We start from the raw sequence: 21,795 nt of genomic DNA on the forward strand, positions 1-21,795 counted from the left end.
TAATGATGCATAAATCAGATTATTCTTTCAAAAACATCGATGGGGAAGCCCAGGTGATTTGAAGGGAAATGCTCTTCCTTATGAAGAGAGCCAAATAGGATCTGTCTCTAATAAATTAGTACAATCTTTTAAGATTAAAAATAGCAAACACATTTTTAAATAGTCTGATTATAGCTTCAACAAGTCAAACATACATTTCTATCTAGCCTATAGTTTTAAAGAATCAGTCTATGTGGGTTTAACTTATCATCCCTTATTCCAATATAAAAAAAGAAGAAGAAAACAAGTCATTTTTGAACATTAAGATATTCATAAAGACTGTATAAAGTAAAAACAAAAAAAAAAATCTTCACAGATTGTTAGCCATCTCTTTCAACGATTTCTCATAAATTCTTCTCTGTCCTTATCAGTAGATAACCCCCATCTCAGAAGGAAATACTTTCCAACACTTCCCAATGAGATCAGTGATTGCTTTTATGAGAGCTACTGCTCTTTGAGATGTTTAGGTGAAGGGAGAATATCTTCTATTAAACCAGTCGACGTCAAAGAACTACTCAAGGGTTATGTGGCAGAAGCTATTTTTAGCAGGTGAATCTATGCATTTTTCTCTTTGTTTTTATTTTCTCCACTTGCTGAGTATGTTTTAGAGCAGAGAGTGTACACACACACACACACACACACACACACACACACAAATCAATGAAAAACTCAATCATCTTTTCAATTCTGCCATTTGCCTATAAGGTCTTTTTTTTTTTTTTCTTTTTTCTTTACCTTCTATACTCCGTGCTCCTGAATCAAACAACTTGTTCAGATTGGATAATATATTGCTAATTTTGTTGAGTTTGAGAGCCAACAAAACAATGGAGCCTTCTAACTTAAAACAATTTTCATCTTCAGCCCTTGCACCCCCAAACTCACAATTTGGTGAACAGTACACTACTTGCAAGTGATAAAAAGTTGAAAGGTGGTGGTGACTAGACCTAATGCTATTTTCTTATGCCATCTAGCTATAGAATTGTTGTTTTCATACTTTAAAAAAATATGTCTATACTTTCTTTTTTTTCTTTTTTTCTTTTTTTTTTTTAGTCAAGTACTTTCTTAAAGAAACATTAGCACCACATTGGCATAGCTGGCCAAACAATAAATGGGAAAGCAAAATGTGCTACATCTTCCGTTTTAAGCATTCTCCCAAGTGCCTAAACTAGTAACAGAAACCCTGAAGCCACAGTGCATGAGATGGTTTCATCTACACAAACATTGACATTCCAAGGAGGGGAAGGATTCTCCAGGGACACCAGGCTTTTTTTTTTTTTTTTTTTTTAAGATTTTTCAAAGAAGCAATTTCTTCTCAATATTCCATTGGACTCTTAGGATGAGTGTGTGTGTGTGTGTAGGGTGAGTATTGGGAGGGTTTTCCCTTATCTCTAGAAGAGTGGATTCTAATGGAAAGATGCCTTCACTTTTTTAGTGGGTCTTCTTCATTTTAAAATGTTCTAATAATACAATTATACTATTTGGGGAACTGGGAATGGACATTTGACCTAGGTATTGTGTTGTCAATTAAACTGGAAATCAACCCATAAATTGAAAGCTCACTCTTACACGTATTTATAGTTCTTTTGCAAATATCTTGATATTGCCTCATCTTAAAATTCTAAAGTAAAGCTTACAAATTGAGCTGTAAGATTTTATGTGCTTCCTTCTGTCAATACTGGGTCATTCTGCTGTACTGTATAGTGATCAGCTGGTTTTTGGAGTTGACAAGCAATTTGACTTCAAGTTTTAAATCATTTGAAAATAAGACAGTGGGTTAGCATAATTAGCTGATTTTTAACTAGCTGATTTATGATACAGTTGAATAGGACTATGTGTTAGAAAAAATTAAGAAAAGTAATATGGCTTTCCATATTTAAGCTTTCCTCACTGGGGTATTTTTGGTTATGAATAGAATTATTAGTGAATCAAATAAGTCATAGACACTCTTAGAATTAAGATATTCACCTATGTCTGGAAACATAAGTCTGTTGAAGGTTGCATGTAACATGTTGTTGGTAGTCAGTAATTTTAAAAGGTATACACTAGGAATAAGAAATAAAAATCAGAAGTGCCATTTTGGGAAAACGGATCCATTTTCCCATTGGATCCACAGAACCCATATGTCTAGAAAACAGATGAAGAGCAAAACCACCTATGGTTTCTTTTACATTGTCCACAGTGATCAGAACATAGTTCAGCATGCTGGAGGTGCTGAATTCAAATAACACTGTGGACTGAGGTTAAAATACCAGTTGGCTGAAAGGGACATCCACTAAAGAGGCCTCTTTTTGCTTAAGTTTGGAGATACAAGAAATCTCTTTTTTTCTGGCCTCTGAACCTTGAGGTGAACCAGTGGAATGAAAACCAAAGATGCTATTTTTGTTTTGCATGTACACTCTCCTAGAATAAAAGGGATATAATTTACATGAAATAATCAAGCCTGGTTGCTTTTTACCAAAAAATTCTAAGGCATATAAAAAGATACGAATGATGAATGATTTGTTGTTTTAGTAAGAAAACCTTGATATATAGACAGGAAATACTTTTCTAGGTCAGCACAGACTTGTTCTTATCACTGTTTTCTTGATACCAATTTTCAATTGAATGGATAAGATACATCCACAGAGGACTAGAAGCCACTCTTCTAAGCAGACAAGAGTTATGAGCTAGAAAATTTCTAGCTGTGAAAAGAAACTTTTGTCTTTCAACTTGCAACTCTAGTTAAGCATGTTTTTGTGAAAAAAAAAATTAAAAATATATGTTTATGTATATACTTCCAAGGATAAGAATAAAGTATATTCAGGAAAGTAAATTTATGACTTTTTACTAGTTATTATTTCAGTATTTGAAATCTTGGGCTTAAAGAGAGGAAATAACTGTGGCTTTCAAAATGAATAGTCTCATTTATGATATTAAAGTAAGTATTATTAGATGGGGTTTCCCAGGTGGCTCTGTGGTAAAGAACCTGCCTGCCAAGCAGAAGATGTGGGTTCGATCCCTGGGTTGGGACGATCCCCTGGAGGAGGTAGTGGCAACCCACTCCAGTATTCTTGCCTGGGAAATCCCATGGACAGAGAAGCCTGGTGGGCTATGGTCCATGGGGTCGCAAAGAGTAGGACATGACTGAGCGACTAAACAACAACAAATTATTCGATTATTAGTAAATGCCTGGAAGAGTCTGTGTGCTAACAAAAGGAGTAACCATCCTTTCACTTGTAGAAATCTGTTTTTCTCCTTCTTTCTTTTCCTTTCTCCATTTTCACTTAATATTTGTAAATCCAAATGCAGAATTCAAAACCGAATTGTAGATTCAAAGTTTCTATTTTGAAAAGTGTTTTAAAAGAGATTGAACTGTTAGCTTTTAACAGATAGTTAGTTGGATAACCTCACTGACAAGAACTGGCATGTCAAGAGCATTCAGCTTATCAATTTTCTAGCTATGCTGTGAATGGGTTGTTTATAGAATTCTTGGCATCCTAGCAACTCAAGGGCTCTGATCTTGATGCCCTCATAGCAACTCAGGATAAAAATCTGGAGCTTTATCTTTTTAATCCTCATACCACCCCTGTGAGGTAGGTAGATTACATATTGCCCCCATTTTGCAGATGAGGAAACTGAGGCACAGAGAGGTGAAGTGACTTGCCCAAGGTCACACAGTGGTGAGTCCGTGGCAGAGTCGTCAGATGTTTGTTTCTTCAGCGAGAATAAGAAACCAGGATTATTAACCTCCTAGCCTTCTGCTTGTTCTACTCCTCTCTGGACTCGCCAATCAAATTTGTATCAGTGGACTTTGTGTCTTATTTTTCTTGGAAGCCACAGTTGGGGAGCTTTTCTTTCCCAAATGTTTGAGTTTTGAGTACCCTTCCCCTCTGTGTAACCTTTGGCTCCAGGCTTCCTCTTTAGTTTTGCTTTCACCTTTTACCGTTTTGGCCAGACTCTTTCATATAACAAACTACAAAATAGCACCATTGTACTAAAAAACAGAGTTTTACATACTGTTTGATATATCCTGTATTATTGATATGCTAAATTTACATAGTGCTCTATATGGAAGAAATAAAAAGAGAGAAGTACTGATCAGGTCACACACTAACTCATCTCTTGAAGCAACCACTCAGAGTTTGAGATTTTTTTTTCTATGCTTAAAACATACGCCTAAAATGATTGGCCTCAAAGTTGTAACTACTTGTATCTTTTAGCAAGATGTGGAAAAAATAAAGCTTTGTGTCTAAAATAAATGCATCCAACTTATATTTGGTACAAATGCCACAGATGGGATCTTGTGGGTTAAACACTGGTGTGCTACTTAACTGCTTGCTGCTGCTGTTAAGGAGGCCAAATTCAGCAAATATAAAGGTGATGGGGAGGGCGGCGGGATAGAGGAACAAGGTTTTCAGACACTGTAAAACAAACAGCCTGTGTTGCGTAGAAAGAAGTGCAAATAAAAAAATTAATAAACCACTTAGACAAGCCTGCTGAATGAATGTCTCTAGCAGCCAAGATTCAGAGATAAATTTAGTGCAACTGGATCTATACAACACCCATGCATTTGTGGCTCTTGAGAGGCAGGGACTAAGATCTATATATATATATTTTCTCTATAGAACATTATGGATAAAGGATCAACAGCAATCTACCAACTCCAGGGTCATTTTTGCAAGGTGCAAAGCTTTGAACAATCACTCCTAAAGACAATGTTGGAATGTTTACTCGTTTCACTGGGGGGAATGCCCATCTTCTGAAATGTTATCAAACTTGTTTTTGGTAGGTCTTCTGGTGTTTGACAGGTGACTCGTGCAGAGCGAAGGGTCCTGCCGGTGGCGCTTCATTCTTCACTCTTCGGGGAGGTCCTCCTACATCCTGTAATTCTTGCTTCCTGCACTGCCTCTGCTTGTGTTCTTCAAATGTACTTCCTAAAAACACGGGAGAAAAAGTGACATCACTTTGATGAATTTTTATGTACCCAACCCATCTGTTTCTAACATTGGGTCTCAACCTTCATACCTTATGTCTCACCAGTCAGTTTAATAGACAACTTGGGCCAGGGTTTTCTGAGAAAGACATAAATAAGTGGATGGCCTTGGGTTTTTCATTTAGACAAACCTCACTAAGGCTACTTCAATTTACCCTTGATGGCATGGGGATTGCTTTGTAATCACGCAAAAATATGTGTTTATTCATCTGCCACTATCACAGGTTATTTGGCAGGAAGGCGATCCTTTAAAATCCAGTCTTCAGGCTTGGAACACCTTTTCCTAGTGAGAAAAAAAATCATATGCTGGGATCATCCTCCATCGTTTTATTGCTTTTTGTTCTGTTTTAGTTTCTGTAAAAAGGAGATAACTTTTCATTTTTTTCTTTTTCTCCTCTGGAGAGAGGCAGAGGTTTTGAAGTAGAATATTGGGGAGTTTTGTACCTGATTTGGAAACTACAAAATCACAGACATTCTGAGCTGTGCTCAAATCCTGGTTCTTCTGTTTTCTAGCTATGTGAACTTGTGTAAGTGACAATCTCCCGTGTCTCAATTTCATCCATAAACTGTGATAATAATAGTTTCTACCTTTTAGGATTAAGGATTAAAAAATTAGAACATAAAATCACTTATAATAGGCCTTGAACACCGTGAAAACTACATAAGTATTACCAATTGTTATTTACTACTATTATTATTATTCAATATTTATTGGAAAGGAACTATTCTTGGATTAAACATTCTGGGTTCCTTGTTTTGGTGCTACCATTCACCTATCAACAACCATTCTGTTATCCAAGGAATACTGAGTTTTGCTTAGAATAGAAGCCCTATGATAATAGGGACATGTCTCTGCTCACTGTTACAGCTCCATGTCTACACCAGTGCCCAAAACATTTCAGGTGCTCAATAAATACCTATTGAATGAATATAATGAACCCTCTGATAATGTGCAGGATCAAGTCATTATACCTCTTCTGCAATTATTATTTTATCCTTGAACATACTTAAATAGCAACATTTATTTAGACAAATAAGCTGCAATATAAAATCCAGAAGGAAATGACATTTACATGCATAAACATCAGGTGTGGCTTCTCTTGATTTTCCTTCTAGTCAGGAAGCCCTGAGAGAAGGGCGTAGTGGATAATCATTGGTACAGAATGAGTTTTAAGGATTCCTTTTTCCCAGGAACATTTTCCATCCAGACCAAAACCAAGGGTTCTCATCACAGGCACTGGAATCTCCAAATCTTTCCTTCTGGCTAAGGAAATGATCACTCTCCCAATCACTGTTAGACATTTAAAGATCATTGTGAGGGACCTTGGAGATCACTCAGACATGAGAACTGGAGAGGGTGAGAAGCAGAGGCAGACTCAATTACTAATCACTGGAAATGATACCTATTGACTCAGACCCATAGGGATTTGATCATTTTTCTTACACATATTTTCAGCTCTACCTGGAACATTAGAATTATCACCAAGTCCTTTATAAAAGCAAGTTAGCACTTTGTACGTTGATGGTGAAAATAGTACCATTACATGCCAGTCAGGATGGCTGCTATCCAAAAGTCTACAAGCAATAAATGCTGGAGAGGGTGTGGAGAAAAGGGAACCCTCTTACACTGTTGGTGGGAATGCAAACTAGTACAGCTGCTATGGAGAACAGTGTGGAGATTCCTTAAAAAACTGGAAATAGAACTGCCATATGACCCAGCAATCCCACTCCTGGTCATACACACCGAGAAAACTAGATCTGAAAGAGACACATGCACCCCAATGTTCATCGCGGCACTGTTTATAATAGCCAGGACATGGAAGCAACCTAGATGCCCATCAGCAGATGAATGGATAAGGAAGCTGTGGTACATATACACCATGGAATATTACTCAGCCATTAAAAAGAATACATTTGAATCAGTTCTAATGAGATGGATGAAACTGGAGTCCATTATACAGAGTGAAGTAAGCCAGAAAGATAAACACCAATACAGTATACTAACGCATATATATGGAATTTAAAAAGATGATAATGATAACCCTATATGCAAAACAGAAAGAGACACAGATGTACAGAACAGATTTTGGACTCTGTGGGAGAAGGTGAGGGTGGGATGTTTCGAGAGAACAGCATTGAAACAAGTATACTATCAAGGGTGAAACAGATCACCAGCCCAGGCTGGATGCATGAGACAAGTGCTCAGGGCTGGTGCACTGGGAAGACCCAGAGGGATCAGGTAGAGAGGGAGGTGGGAGGGGGGATCGGGGCGGGGAACACATGTAAATCCATGGCTGATTCATGTCAATGTATGGCAAAAACCACTACAATATTGTAAAGTAATTAGTGTCCAACTAATAAAAATAAATGAAAAAAAATCTTATACCTCCTAAATAGAAGGAGGAAAACACCATTGTGTAAAAATGTTTATTAAAATATCTAGCTCAGTGGCCACTGAAAAAAAATCTTTGTGGGAAGAAGATGGGCATTCGTGTAGGAGAGCTTGAGATGCTATCTGTTTACAATCCTGGCACTTTCCCCTCTAATATACAAATTTTACCAGGTTCACTTGACATGCATTTGGTGCTCCACAAAGCATCTGCTGTTAAGCTACCGGTAAAGTTTTTATTTCTAAACTTACACCTTATTCGGTTTCCTTAAAGCAGTTCTCTGGAAAATGGAAGAAAGACATGCAGCGACAGAGTGGACATACTATTGTCCCAAACTCCTTGAAACATTTCTGTTCAGTTCTCAGTAGACCCTGCTGACGGTATATGGCTCATCAAACCCCCATAGTCACTATTTTTAAGGATACTATTGGTCTATCAAACTAGTAACCAAATTAATTAATAGGACTAAAAATACCCTAATTTGGGTTTTAGCCTCTTTTTCTGTTTGCAAGGCATGACAGCTTAGAAAAAGGATTTTAAAGAATCTGAATAAAGCCCATTCCAAGGAAACACTCCAGAATGAAATGGTTACAAGTAAAAAGAAAACACGTGAGGCATTTAATCTCCAGTCTTCTTCTCAAGCCGAATTAATCACAGGCTTCCAGAAGAAAAAGTTCAGGTATCTTCCATACCTCTCTCTTCACATTCATGATCGCTGTAGCAAAAATGATTGAGGTTAGTTTGGCCAACCACATAGATCTTATCCCTTTCCCCAATTCAGAAACTCTTTCTTTTCTCTTAAAGCAGAAGTGTAAGGTGTAAAGTCTGAGTGGAGGGATCTTCTGGGCTCTTTCTTCTGGGCCTGTCTCGGCATCACAGCCAAGTCCTGGGCAGAAACTCACTGGATAAAGCTGACACCGCTCCAAGTAGCATGGTTCCCATGCACACAGGCCTATGATGGAGGCCATTCAGAACCAGCTGGGGTGTCGTCTGGTTTGCATTTGGCTCTCTGCCCAGGCTCTCACATGTGACTTCTTTGTTGCAGACAATGACAGTGACAAAACAAAAGCACTCAGGATTTAGTCTCATTGCATCTGTTGCTTTGCTCATTGTTATAATTTAATGACGCGGGCCCCCCTTGACAATGGGTGGCAAGTGGAGGCCTGCGAGGGGCAGCCGTCGGAGCTGGCAACCTCCCTCCTTCATTGCGCTTCTTGAAGGGGTTATGAAACTGTCCCACATTCAGCCAAGCAAAAACTTTTCACTTCAACAGCCTGTCCAAGACAAACAAACCAGCTAAAACCGTTTCTAGTATGCAACTAGACAGATTTTTTGAAAGGAAAACAGTAGTGAGTAAATACTGTTTCCTATTGACACCAGAGAAGGTAACATTATTTACAAAAAAAAAAAACAAGCTGGTCCTCAAGCTCAGTGGGGTTGGCTAAGGAAACATACCCTCTGAAGGAAGGGTTAACTGACTCATGAGCGATAGGTTTGATAGGGGTTAATTTGTGATCTACATTATTACACAGTGTATGCCATACACAGATATATAGGAAGTTGGAAAATGCCATGAAGGGATCATTCACATTCCCCCATTATCTCTTGGTGATCCTAGCTCTTAGTTCTCCAGTGGAAAACTGTCCACAAACTTTTTAAGTTCCCTGAGAGCTAACGACAATGGCAGTAATAGTTATCTTGATTAAAATTTGCATGCATATTACAGTTTACACAGTCATCTCCGTGAATCCTCCCAACAACCTCAGGAGATGAGGTTGTTTGCATTGGTATCATTCACAATCTGAGGCTCCTGAAGATTTAGTGACTTGCTTGAGGTCACATAGGAACAAATTGATAGACCTAGAACTAATAGTAAAACCACCTATTAGCTTCATAAAAGAATAACAGTTCCACCAGTTGAACATGTGTATGTGCTGGTCACTGTTTTTTAAGTGTTAATTGTAGACATTTTATTATTTAATTCTCATAGTTCTCTCAGAGATGGGTACTAGTGTCTTACCCATTTTACCTTCATGAAATATGAATAAAAAACAACGTGCCTGATTTCTTACAGTGAAGATGTGACCATGTTTGGGATTTGTATCAGTCGCTTCTGATCCTGGAGCTCACCAGATAGATACTCGACCATGATGCTTCCCAAAGAGGTAGACCAATATCTGGTGTTGCAAAACGCAACAGTAACTGATAATGTCATGAGTTGCCCATGATCCCAGATGGTGGCAGATGCTGGTTTAGAGGGTAAGGCAAGACTCTAAACTAGGGAAGTGGGTACCCTCCCTTATCCCAGTGTGAGCTGAGTCCCATTTGTATGCTATTAATGGAGATCTAGTAGCACAATATTCATTTAGCAAAAGCTAACCCTGTGAATATGATTAGCCCTTACTTTCTCCCCGCCTATCTTTGTGAGACATTGCCTGAGAGGCAGAATCTAAAAGGATAATAGCCCCTTTAAATTTTAGGGAGGAAGCAGTGATGTTTTCAATAGACTATGTTTCCATCTCCACCCACTACAAACAAGTTAAGTATTGTATGACATAAACTCTAAGAAAAGCCTGGCACCCTATAAAAAATGCTGGGAAAATACTGCCCATCATGTTAATAGTCTATTGTACAGCCTAAAGTTCTAACTCAGCATTGACTTTCTCCTAAAAAGGGCAAAATAGAAAAAAAAAAAAAAAAAGCAATGGATGATTGAAGAGATGGCCCAGATGTCAACCTGTTGAAAAGGATGTGCCCTGGCTATTTTGCTGGCTTAGCCTGGAGACATGTGAAATATTAGATGATGATTTCGATGTCTCAGTATCAACTTTGATATCATTATTTTGGGGGATTGCAAGTCCAAATTCCAGGAGAGTGAGGTCAGTCTTTCATCTCTGGGAGCCACGTAGAGTGAGTGTCATGAGATCAACTCAGTGCTCTGGGATGTGACTTTTAAAACCAAAGGACAAGGTGCACTTTTCAAGAGATGGATGCTCCTGCTAGAGTAACTGCCTCTTCAGCAAAGAGATAGGTCTAACAGTCTGGGCACAGCGTTGGTCTGCCCAGCCCCCTTTCTATTTATGTTTTTCTGGAAATGACCTCACCCTATCTTTTATGTGGTTAGAGTGGGAAAGGACATTTTTTCCAACATGATCGTCTCCTCTGACCATGCAAGGTAGATGGGCCCCCCAGCCCCCTCTCATAGCTCAAGAGTGTAGTGGGGACACCAGGGCAGACCCAATTTCTGGGAAACCCAAGACTTCTTTATTGGCCATCTTTGGCTCAAGGACTCCTCAGAGGCTTTGCTGACTTTTCTTTAGATGGTACAGCCATCCAGGATGCTTGTCCCCAGTCATCTCCTCCTCGGCTTCACTGAGGTCAGACTTGCACTTGCATTCTGCTGACTTACTCGGGCTTTCCTGATCCTCTCCTGCTGCTTTTCACATGGGTATTTCCCCTCATCAAACCCTTGCTCCTGTAACCCAGTCTCATACATATTTCTCAGAGAACCTGGATTTATATACCTAGCTTGGATCCCAGCTCCCAACACAGAATTGTGTGACCTTTGACAATCGCTGCACTGTCCTCTCCTTCTCAGTTTCCTGTTCTGTAAAATGAAGGGTGGAGTAAGAGCACCCACCTCATAATGTTGTTATGCTTCCATGTGATCACCCTTACACATTTACCTACCGCAGTGGTGTGCCAGAGAGCCAGCTGTTTCAAGGACCCTTGGTTTAGCTCTCGTTTGTGAACGTGATGGCAACAGCTGTCTGTTCTGGCTTCTGTGCTGTCAGAATCCACTCTGGGTCTGCCTTTGTTAGAGCACTGACTTGTGGAACAAATTATCTAAGTGTTTGCTTTCCCACTAAAAAGTAATCTCCTTGAGGGCAGGTAGCAAGGTCCCTTCACCTCTGTCTCCTCCTTGGATGTGTGAGCAAAATGGCGAACCCGGAAATGCTTGTCCCATTGGTTTGCATTTCCTGCAGGAGTGGTGGCAGAGAGTTCAGGTTAACGGCAGCCTGGCATGGCCTCCTACTTCCTGATGCACACAGAGCCCATCCTGTCTTGGAACTTAGAGCTGCCAGGCTGCAGTACAGTAAATATCAGTGAAGAAATGCAGAAGAGAGAGCACAGTGCGTGGTTAACATGCTGCAGTCCACCTTGAATTTGGATTCTGGTCTGACCACTTGTTAGGGCAAGACCTTGACAAGACATTTAGCCCCCTTAGTCTAGGTTTTCTAATTGTACAATGTGGGAGGGGGCGTAATTATAACATTTACCCTTTAGGCTAATGGTGAAGATTAAGGAGGTGATTTGTGAGAGCCTTTACCTCAGGGCATGTGCCTAATAAATAACAGCTATTATTATTGCCTTTTTAGAAATAGTTCCTGTTGGGAAGGCACACCCCATGCTTGAGTACTGCCCTTTCTCTGATTGGGGGGTAATAGTTACTTGTTGGGTGCCCAGGGCGCCCTTGACCGCAGCACTAGCAGATGCTTAGCTCTTGTTTCTAGTGACAGGTACACCTCTAGGAATCCCCCAGTCTAGGGAATGTGTTTATCCTATAATTATTCACAGATTATCCTGTCTTGGCAATTCCTTACTTTTCAAAGGATACCACCTGACTCCGTTTGAAGTATTTTTGTCTGTGATGTAGCAAATCACTACCAAAATGGTTTAAAAGCCTGAAAAAAGAAAAAGGAAAGGGAAAAAAAGCTGAAGGGTATTTTCCCTTGCTGGCAAGAGTTATTTATGTTGCCTTGAATAGTCTTGAAGGATGTTGTAAAATACTCCAGGGCTGCTTAGGCTGTTGATTTTACGGGCAGCCTGTTTTGTTAGCTGTTTGCGTTACATTTTTAAATTAAAAAAAAACACACACAACACTTTGAGCACACTATCTTTCCCAGAGGGAGTTGATTTTAGAATTGCTGAAAGGTTCAACTGTTGTGGTATTTAAAAAAGTGAAACACCAGATTCTAGCAATTTTACTGATATGTGCTAAAGATTCAGCATATTTTTACCTAAAAACTGGATTTGATTATTTTTTTCTCTTTAGCCTCCAAAATAGCATTGTTTCATCTGACATAAAACATATGTTGGAGTCCTTAAACTCATGTATGCAGTAATTTATATTCTAATATTCTGGGGAGATGTGGGGCTCAAGGTTGTTACCTTTTGGTATCATTTCAATGCAATAGTGATGAGTTCAGAGATTAGTAGGAAAGGGCGTTACCCTCTTTCACTCATGCTTTGTGTGTGTGACAAATCTGGGCAGAACATTCAAATACTGTGTTCTGAATTTTCCTCCTCTGAATTGAGAGAAATTTTGCAAGTTTGGAAGGCTCTTCTGAACTTTTAGGATGAACAAAATAACACTATGACAAGTTAAAGTGATTTGCGTCTGTTTGAGGTTGACGTGAGTCTTCAGCATGTAAAGTAAACATGCATGGTGCCAGCCAGTGCTTTTCCAAGACAGAAAATGGCACAAGAACAATTCATGTGTGTATACAGTTTAAAAGAAAATCAGAATTGTGCCCAAAGTACTTTTACTTCCATCCTAGTGTTCTTTGAATAAGGAAACAAGTATCATTATTGACAGAGACAAACCAGAGCATCCAATAGTGGCCTTGGTCAGTCAATACTGACAAAATAATGCTATGTATTTATCAATTCCTTTTATATTTTTCATTTTTTTCTAGCCCTCCAATGCCTCATGAATGATTCAAGTTTGCCACACTCAGATTGTGACATAAATATTACATATTCTCAAGTCTACAATAGGATTCCTTATCCAACCCTCAACCTGCCATGGTCTTACTCCTAATCATTTAGAATTTTTGTCTTGCCATAATTGTCATCTACAGCTGTGAAAATACCACATCATATTTTCATGGATGGCAGAGCTGGCTGGTCTTTGATTACATGACCTCTTGGAGCTGACCAGACAGAAAGCTCCATGTGAATGTTTATATATTTTACAGAGAATTTTGTAAGAAATTCTGGCATGTGAATCCCACTGTGTGTGTGCGCACGCGCGCGCACACACACACACACACACACACACACACAAAGAGAAAATAATCTTCTTTCTTCCAAAACTATTTGCTGTAGTTAACTACAGATTGTAAGTTACCACCAAGGATATTTGGAATTAAAGTTGGATGGACCTTCAGCATTCTTATTTCTATCAAACCTCCACATTTTCCAAAAGACTTAGTTTTCTAAGTTTCTTAGTTTTCTGACCAAATGGATCTGAAAACTATAATCTCATCAGTGAATAAAATAGATGGGAATCTTTGGAAATGTTTTCTAGCTCTTATTACTAATGGGGTAGTAGCCCATTGAGCTATGATTGAGTTCCTTATGTGGTGAGAAGCTTCTTTGCTGCTCTCCATTAGTACCAGACATGAGCTCATATGCCCATTGTCCCACATCTCTCATAATTTCCTTGCTGTTCTCAGTTTACATTTCTCTCTCCTTGAGTTTAAATGTAAGTCTATATTTCTAAGCCATCTCTTTTGGTTGTAAGATAAAAACAAGGTAACCCTAAGGGTATTAAAGTGTTAGTTGCTCAATTGTGTCCTACTCTTTGTGACCTCATGGACTGTAGCCCACTAGCTCCTCTGTCCATGGAGTTCTCCAGGCAAGAATACTGGAGTGGGTTGTCATGCCCTCCTCCAGGGGATCTTCCTGACCCAGGGATTGAACTTAGGTCTCCCGTATTGCAGGCAGATTCTGCACCACATGAGCCACCAGGGAAGCCCCCCTTAAGGGTGTTAAAGCAGTTCCATTAAAGAAGGAATCCTAAATAGATGAGTATCAGGGAATGGTATTCAGATTTCAGTTAGAGCTCTGAGGATGAGAAAACTGACTTTGACCTTGCAGACCTGGAAATTTAATGACCACTGAAAAGCTTTTCCTAACCTTGCCTGGTCCTTCTTTAAAAATGGACTTATCTTGCCCAGGCCAATATATATTGTCACTGATTTTCAAAGGATTCAGGTGCTGGGCTTTTAATCACTGGAGAATTGTATAGTGGATATTTAGAAACTCATAAAGGCACTCTGCTTCTTTTAAAACAATTTATCTTTATTTTTATTTTTTATAATTATTTTCTATTGGAGTATAGTTGCTTTATAATGTTGTGTTAGTTTCTACTGTAGAGAAAAGTGAATCAGCTATGTGTATGCATATGTCCCCTCTCCTTTAGATTTCCATCCCACTTAGGTCACCACAGACCACTGTAAGTGATTTATCTTCTCATTGTCAGCAAAAGGCTTCCACCTTAACTCTAGACTATCAGTTTTGTCCTGGATTAAACATCAGCTGTCTGTTGTCTAATAAACATTGCTCAAAGCCCTATTCCCTTCATACAGGCAAGCAAAGAGAACAGACCTCATCTTCCTCCATGGTGTGTAAGTGGACTTGAGAAATGGCAAGCCTTATTAGTTAGGAAAACATCGTTTCCTGTTGGCGAGGGTGGGAGGGAGAAGGTCAGGAGCTGGAGGGGAGAGGGAGGAGGGGCTCTCCCGGAGCTTCTTTCTCTGCCTCCTTTTCCACCCTTACATCCTAACAGCACGCACATGAGAAGCTGTATGAGGTTTTGTTTGTTTTCAAGAGATGTTTGAAAGAAGATCAAATGCTTGTGAGAGGCACTGAATCGGCAGCCCTAGAAACCGAAATGTCCCGGAAGCTGTGTGAGCCCGGAAATATCCCACATTTTTATTTATTTTGGCAATTTTACTTTAAACTAGTAAGGGCTGGAGTTCATGCTACAATTAAATTTTCCTCAGGCACTGTGAAATGAAAACACATATTACATTTGATTTTAACTGGTTGAGAAAAATGGTGGTTTTCTGAAACTTCTTTTCTACAACCTCAAAATAAAAGTTAACGGTTCCTCATACAGGACAGTCGAACTTCCATTGAAGTTGGAATAATTCATAGAACTGGGGTTCTCCGGGTTGGAAGGGGTCTTAGGTCACTGAATTCTCTTTCTCTTATCATGCACTTGGAAGACACTACCACATGAATGGAAAGTGTTGGTAAGCTTAAGCTTGAAGATTTTGGTGACAGGGGACTCACTTCCACTTGATGAGACCTATTTCTTTTTCAGATGGCTGTAATTTTAAGAACTAAGAAAAATAATATCAACTAAAACCTTAATTGTGCTTACTATGTGCCAGGTACCATTTTAAACACTGTAATTTATATTTGTACACACACACACACAATCTCAATAAATCCTCACAACTCTTATGAGGTAGATTCAATTATCACTCCCATGTGGCAGATGAGGAATCTGAGGTACAGGTAAATTACATTATTTTCCCAAGGACATACAGCTATTAAGTGATATAGCCAGGGTTTGAAACCAGGCAGTCTGATTCTAGATTCTGTACTCTTAACTACTATGTTTTATTGCCTCACCTATCTTTATCATTCTCCTTCATGCCTTGTACAGAGGTTTACATATCGTGGGTACTCAGGAAAAATATTTTTCAACAATTTAAGGATCATGAGTCCTTACATATTCCTGTTGGTTTTACACACAACCATCAATTTGCCCTAAAAGAAGCAGTTGAAACAGAGGGCTTTCAAATTATTATGAATATGCTGCCTACTTCAAGAAAGCATGGAGGGGATGAATAGGGAACATAACATTCACTATAAAGTACTCAGCTGGTTTCCACCTTTAGCAATAAGTCCTTGAATGAATTCAGTTTTGGCTTGAGTATAGCAAATTCCAAACATGCAAAACTTGTGCAAACACAACTCCTCTGCCTTCCCTCTTTTACTCTGCACTTGCATCACTGTCTTAGGCAAGGACGAGAGGAACTATTTCATCTCAGCAGGGCTTCCCTGGTGGCTCATACGATAAAGAATCCACCTGCAACGCAAGAACCCTAGGTTCCATCCCTGGGTCAGGAAGATCCCCTGGAGAAGGGAATGGCTACCCACTCCGGTATTCTTGCCTGGAGAATTCCATGGACAGAGGAGCCTGGTGGGCTACAGTCCACGGGTTTGCTAAGAGTCAGACATGACTGAACATCTAACACATACACAGTGCTACTTAACTTTTATGGTCTATTTCCCAACCACTCTTCCCCTCCCTATCTCACTCATTTGTCCATCCATCCTTTCATTCATCTTTATAAGCCATGTATCACTAGTGGTTGTTTTAAAAGTAGAAGGGAGGAGATGAAAGACAGCAATAGATTCTTTCTGTTTACTTAATTTATGTTATTTAGAAATCACATATAGGCATTCAAGATGACTGCTTTAGAGTTAATATAACCCATTGTAAAAAGAAAGAAAGTGAACTCGCTCAGTTGAGTCCGACTCTTTGCAGCCCCATGGACTGTAGCCCACCAGACTCCTCCATCCATGGGATTTCCCAGGCAAGAGTACTGGAGTGGTTGCCATTTCCTTGTCCAGGGAATCTTCCTGACCCAGGGATCGAACCCAGTCTCCCGCAATGCAGGCAGATGTTTTACCATCTGAGCCACCAGGGAAGCAGGGTTTTAACTAATAGTCTGTTGGTGAAGCATTCTTTAACTGGAAAGTTCTATTGCTTTATTTTCCTTTTAAAGTCTTTGCCTTTTTTCTTGAATGATGTTCATTATTGGGTATAATTGTCATTTATCCCTGTGTTATAATGGCATTGATGCAACCATCAATGAAAAAGGGAAGGGATAATCCTCTAAGAAATCCCACAGGACATCGACTGTTACTTTTCTGCCAAACTGTGGTCCCTTGAAAAGCCATCTCAGTTTGAGGGTTACTCTCAGGTGGTAGGAACAGTAGGTGTTGGCTTATGCTTGAGGCTTTTATCTGGGGCTGGTTCCAAACCATAGATGTAATAGCAGGAGAACTGGGAGTCTCCTGAAGAAGGCCAGATGGGCTCAGGTTCCAGCCTGGCTCTTATCTGTTCTGATAAGCCAGGACCCACTTTGCAACCACAACAGAAGTGTCTTGGCTCCCATACGATACTCTGACAAGCTCGTGATCAAACTTTTTCCTCCTGGCTTGAGACTTGGACATATCTATATATCATATATCCTGCGTTTTCAGTGAACCATGGACAAAAGATGATCCTGAAGTAGAAAGCATGGCTGGGGCAAGAAGGACAGGTAGAAAGGATGTTCCTTTATATCTTGACATCTTCCAAGAGGGCTATTTGGATGAAATGCTTCATTTCTTGGCTTATCATCTTCTTACCCTGTGTCGTCATTTGCTTGGCTGAGCACTTCTCTCTTGCACCTTCCCTTAGCTCGTATAATTCACAATTTGAATGATCTTGAGACTTTTTGCTTTATTATCTATGAAGATACTAACCCTATTGCTTAAATCAAGGAAACGGAAGGAGGAAAGTCTCTAAGACTCAAATTCTGTGATTCTACCTGGCATTTCTTTACCCTCAAGAAAACTGAGTGCTTTTGTTCTCATTTGCTCCCATCTTTTCCTTTTGGAATTCTTTCTTAGTCCATGTTGATTTTGTGCTCTTCTCTCCCGGCCAGAAAGAGGGTGTGGCTTAGAAACCAAGCCATTTTCAGCCATTTCAGGCATCCTTCAGCCATTTATAGATCTCAGTATCCTTATCTTTAAAATGAAGGGATTGAAGCAAATGATTTGAGACCTTTTGCAGCCCTAACATAACATGGTTCTGGTATTTCATGGAACATAAACTCATAGGATTTCAGGTCTAAATATCTAGTGGGGGGGTGTGTGAGGGGGGAGCGGGCGCATAAGAGAGAGACGTTTATAGGTGATAGAATCATAGGGCAGTAGTCAGACATCAGGAGTCTTTGGTTTGGGGCTGACTTGTGTCCTCCCCACCCCCGCCCCAAATTCACAAGTTGAAGTCCTAACCCCTAGTACCTCAGAATGTTACTGTATTTGGAGATGGGGTCTTTACACAGATAACTTCAGTGAAAATAAGATCATGATGGTCATATTTTAATCCAATATAACTAGGGTCCTTATAAGAAGAGGAAATCTGGGTATAGAGATTTGTACAGAGGGAAGATGATCTGAAAACACAGGGAAAAGAAGGCCAGTTCCAAGTGGAAGAAAGAGACCTGAAACAGATCCTTCACTCACAGCTCCCAGAAGGAACTGATCCTACCAATACTCTGACTTTGTACTTCCAGCCTCCAGGAATGTGTGAAAACGAATTTCTGCTGTGTAAGCCACCTAGTCTGTGGTGTGGTACTTTATTCTGGCAGCCCCAGAACATTAATGCATCTTTCATATCTGATTCCAAAGTGCACACACAAAAAGTTCAGTGACCTCCTTTCATAGGTAAGCTCTCAGGCCTCACGGGCCTTTAGGCAAATACTGGGTGCCCTTTGGCCCGAGCTTGACTAAGAAATGCGGCCTCCAGTCACACTGTAGGGAAGGAAATCTGGGGATGGTTATGACACAATTCAATCTTGCTGAAAATTTGGGGTTAACATTTAACTCTGGACATTTATTGACGTGGAAATTCTTGTAAAATTCACACAAAAAATTAAAATGCATATAAAAACCTTGATTTTTATTTTAATGCTTGTTTTTCTGTGGGGAAGGGAATATTTCTTTATTTCCCTCTTTCGTACTTTGTGTTCATGTTTTCATTCTTGCCACTGTCTTTGTTTGGGTTTTCTCAGGCATTATATGTTACTTTTTCATTTCTCCATGTTTATCAGCCACTTCCTACAACAGGTTTCTTCTCCTCCTTCTGTCCCATGCGTTTTCTAGCTCCAGCTGGCCTACTCTTCTTCATTTCCTTTATAGCATCTCCCACTTTTCTCTCTTGCCGTCTGCTTCTCTCTCATCCGCCTCATCTCTGTCTTAGTCTTTCTTTCCTCCATGTTCCTTTCTTGCCTGTGTTCAGTTCCTAGCTCCAGTCTCTCTCCTCTGCTCTTTCATCTTCCCTTTCATCTGCTGACTTGCTTCCGTCCCCTCCTTCTGTTCCCCTCCTGGGTGTTTCTTTGGCCCACCTTTCCTTCTCCTCTGAGACTTCATTTTCTTGTTGGTAGATGGGGGCTGATACTGTAAACATCACAAAAATAACTGCATTGAGAACAGGTGGTCCCCTTGGTGTCCCGGAAGAAAGAGCCTTTGAATGCCTTGGCTCCATAGATGCAGAAGACAGCACTGGTGCTGGAGAGGTGTCTGAACCTCAGTCACTATTAAACCTGCCATTCCAGAACTTAGGGACTCATCTCTGACACCACCCACCCCCCCCAAAGTAGAAATTGAAAGGCATGGGGTCAGCTGGAATGAGAAAGATTTAACCTGCCTCTGCTCTCCTTGAGCACACTTCCCAGTCACATTCACCTGAAAGGTATGTGGGGCTTGCTCCCTGACACATCGACGGGTTCCTGTGTTCTCTCTGAATCAGACTGCGCCCAGTCCCTTCCATCACTCAGGGTGGCTCCCTGGGGTCACATCTCTGCTAAGGCCCCTGTTCCAGCCTCAGCTGCAAATGAGGACCAGGAAGCCGCAAAGGTGCCATTATGAACTTCTTGATCTCTTATCGTGTGCCCTCTGCACGATGCTAGTTTTGACTCCAAAGATTAAAACCACTAGTTGGTTTTTTTTCAAAAGAGTCCTCAGGGAAAACTGAGAGCATTTAACTTTCCTTATTCTTTCTTCCTCATTTTCTTCACCTTCTCTTTAGTTCTCATTCTTTCTACTTAGTGACGAAAATGTAATCACTTACATACATTTGTTCACCCATTCATTCACTCACTCAACAAAGGTTTATCAAGTGATCAATGTGCATCAGATGATTTACATATTTTTGATGGCATAGACAGTACCTCTAAGGCTTGTTTAAAGTCTTGCTCTTAGTAACAGACACCTGCAGATTTTGATCATTAGAATTTTCTTGCTGTTCTTAGAGCCAAACTGAAATTTCTATTTTTTTCTCTGTGTTTGCCACTAAATGTGAATTTTTATTAGTTCCAATTTTAGAGTGTTATTTTTCTTTGCATGTTTACAGAATACCAGGACTTGAAATGTCACGTGCTTTGTTCATATGATTATGACAGAACTTAACACTTGTCTGACACTGGCTTTGTGCAGGAGTCTGGAAAGTATTGCATGTACATTAATGACCTGATGAGGTAACTGATACTGCTATCTCATCTTTACTGATAGTTTCATCAGCAAAGGTTTGGGAGGCTACATTATTTGGCCACCGGCTCTCAGCTGGTGATTGGCAAAGCTAGGATGTCAGTTTTGTCTGATGCCAAAGCCCAGGTTTAGTCACTCTTCTCCACCATCTTCTGGTGATCAGATGGGCCACAGCAGTGGAGTGATGGAATTTACAATGGAGCTCTTTTGACTCTATGAGCCAGAAGTCTATGAGGGTGTGAATTACTATCCGGCTGCTACAGGCTCAGCCGCATGACTCAGCTCTCGCGAAGCTGGCCGACCCTCCCCGCCACCCCTGGCGGGCTTACCTTCTGAGCCTTGGGCATGTCGGTGTGGCGCTGGGCACGGACTGAGCGGGCCGCCTTGGCGGGCTTGAGAGGCGCGCAGTACATCTCCAGCCTCCTCAGATCACAGCTCCGGAAGCAGCACTCATCCACGATTCCTGTCTGGGGCGCCCTCCGACTGCTCGAGCCGTACCCCGTGGGCTTGTCTGTTCAGATCAAACAGAGGGCCTAGCTTTAGAGTGGGATAATGCGCTGTGTTCACTGCGACACCCAGCCCCTGAACACTCCTCTCCCCATGCCAGGTCAACCTACACCTTTATAAGTTAGTCTTCTTTTGAAGCTCCTCCAACAACTCCTGACCCTCCCAGATTTTTCCAGATTCCAGTATGTCTCCAGCAGTCAGTGCCACGCTCATCGGCAATAGCTCATTCATCATTCATTTATTTGTATTAATTGTCCTCCAATTCTTAGCCACCTGTAGTCAAGGATCTTGTCTATGCCCAATCCTCACCTCTCCTTATATATTGGCTTAATTGGGAGGCTGCTAAGAATATTAATTAAAAGGTCATGTTTTCCATTTTTTAAATCTTTTTAGCAAATCTGCATGGTTTTTGTGCACAGGATGGCTCCAATGTTTGTTCTTTGTCTTATCTGCTTCCATTATAACATTCCACTGAAAATCAAAGAGGTTTTAAGTCTGGGAAGGTCTCATCACTTAACTGATGTGGAAACCTAGACTCAGGGTTGGAAATGACATACTCAAATGACAAGTCATTCAAGTTTCCTGGGCCTCAGTTTACCCATTTGTAAAGGAGAGTTAATATGTTCTTTCTAATCATCGCTTGAGGATTACATGGCATACGGTATGAAAAGTACTAAGTGCATCACTTGACACCTAGTGGATCCTAAATATATGTTCGCTTGCTTTGAGCATCACTCTCTAGGATCACATAGGGTCTGTGAA

At 40.4% G+C, this 21,795-nt stretch overlaps 1 protein-coding gene across 3 annotated transcripts in view; it reads right to left on the minus strand.

The window, feature by feature from the left end:
• Positions 1–1,033: 1,033 nt before the first annotated feature.
• The window catches only part of IGF1 (insulin like growth factor 1), a 74,829-nt gene continuing 54,067 nt past the window's right edge, over positions 1,034–21,795 (minus strand). For 2 of the 3 annotated variants that reach the window (XM_065937929.1, XM_065937919.1), the window contains exons 3-4: positions 20,856–21,037; positions 1,034–4,952 (exon numbers count right to left, since the gene is read on the minus strand). In XM_065937929.1, the coding sequence (XP_065794001.1) occupies positions 4,893–4,952; positions 20,856–21,037 (242 nt within the window). In that variant the 3' untranslated portion in view covers positions 1,034–4,892. Of the gene's footprint in view, positions 4,953–18,918; positions 19,438–20,855; positions 21,038–21,795 lie in introns of those variants that run through there. The other variant, XM_065937937.1, reaches the window with a different exon arrangement.

The sequence above is a fragment of the Muntiacus reevesi genome, chromosome 1 (genome assembly GCF_963930625.1).
Source record: "Muntiacus reevesi chromosome 1, mMunRee1.1, whole genome shotgun sequence".
NCBI lineage: Eukaryota > Metazoa > Chordata > Mammalia > Artiodactyla > Cervidae > Muntiacus > Muntiacus reevesi.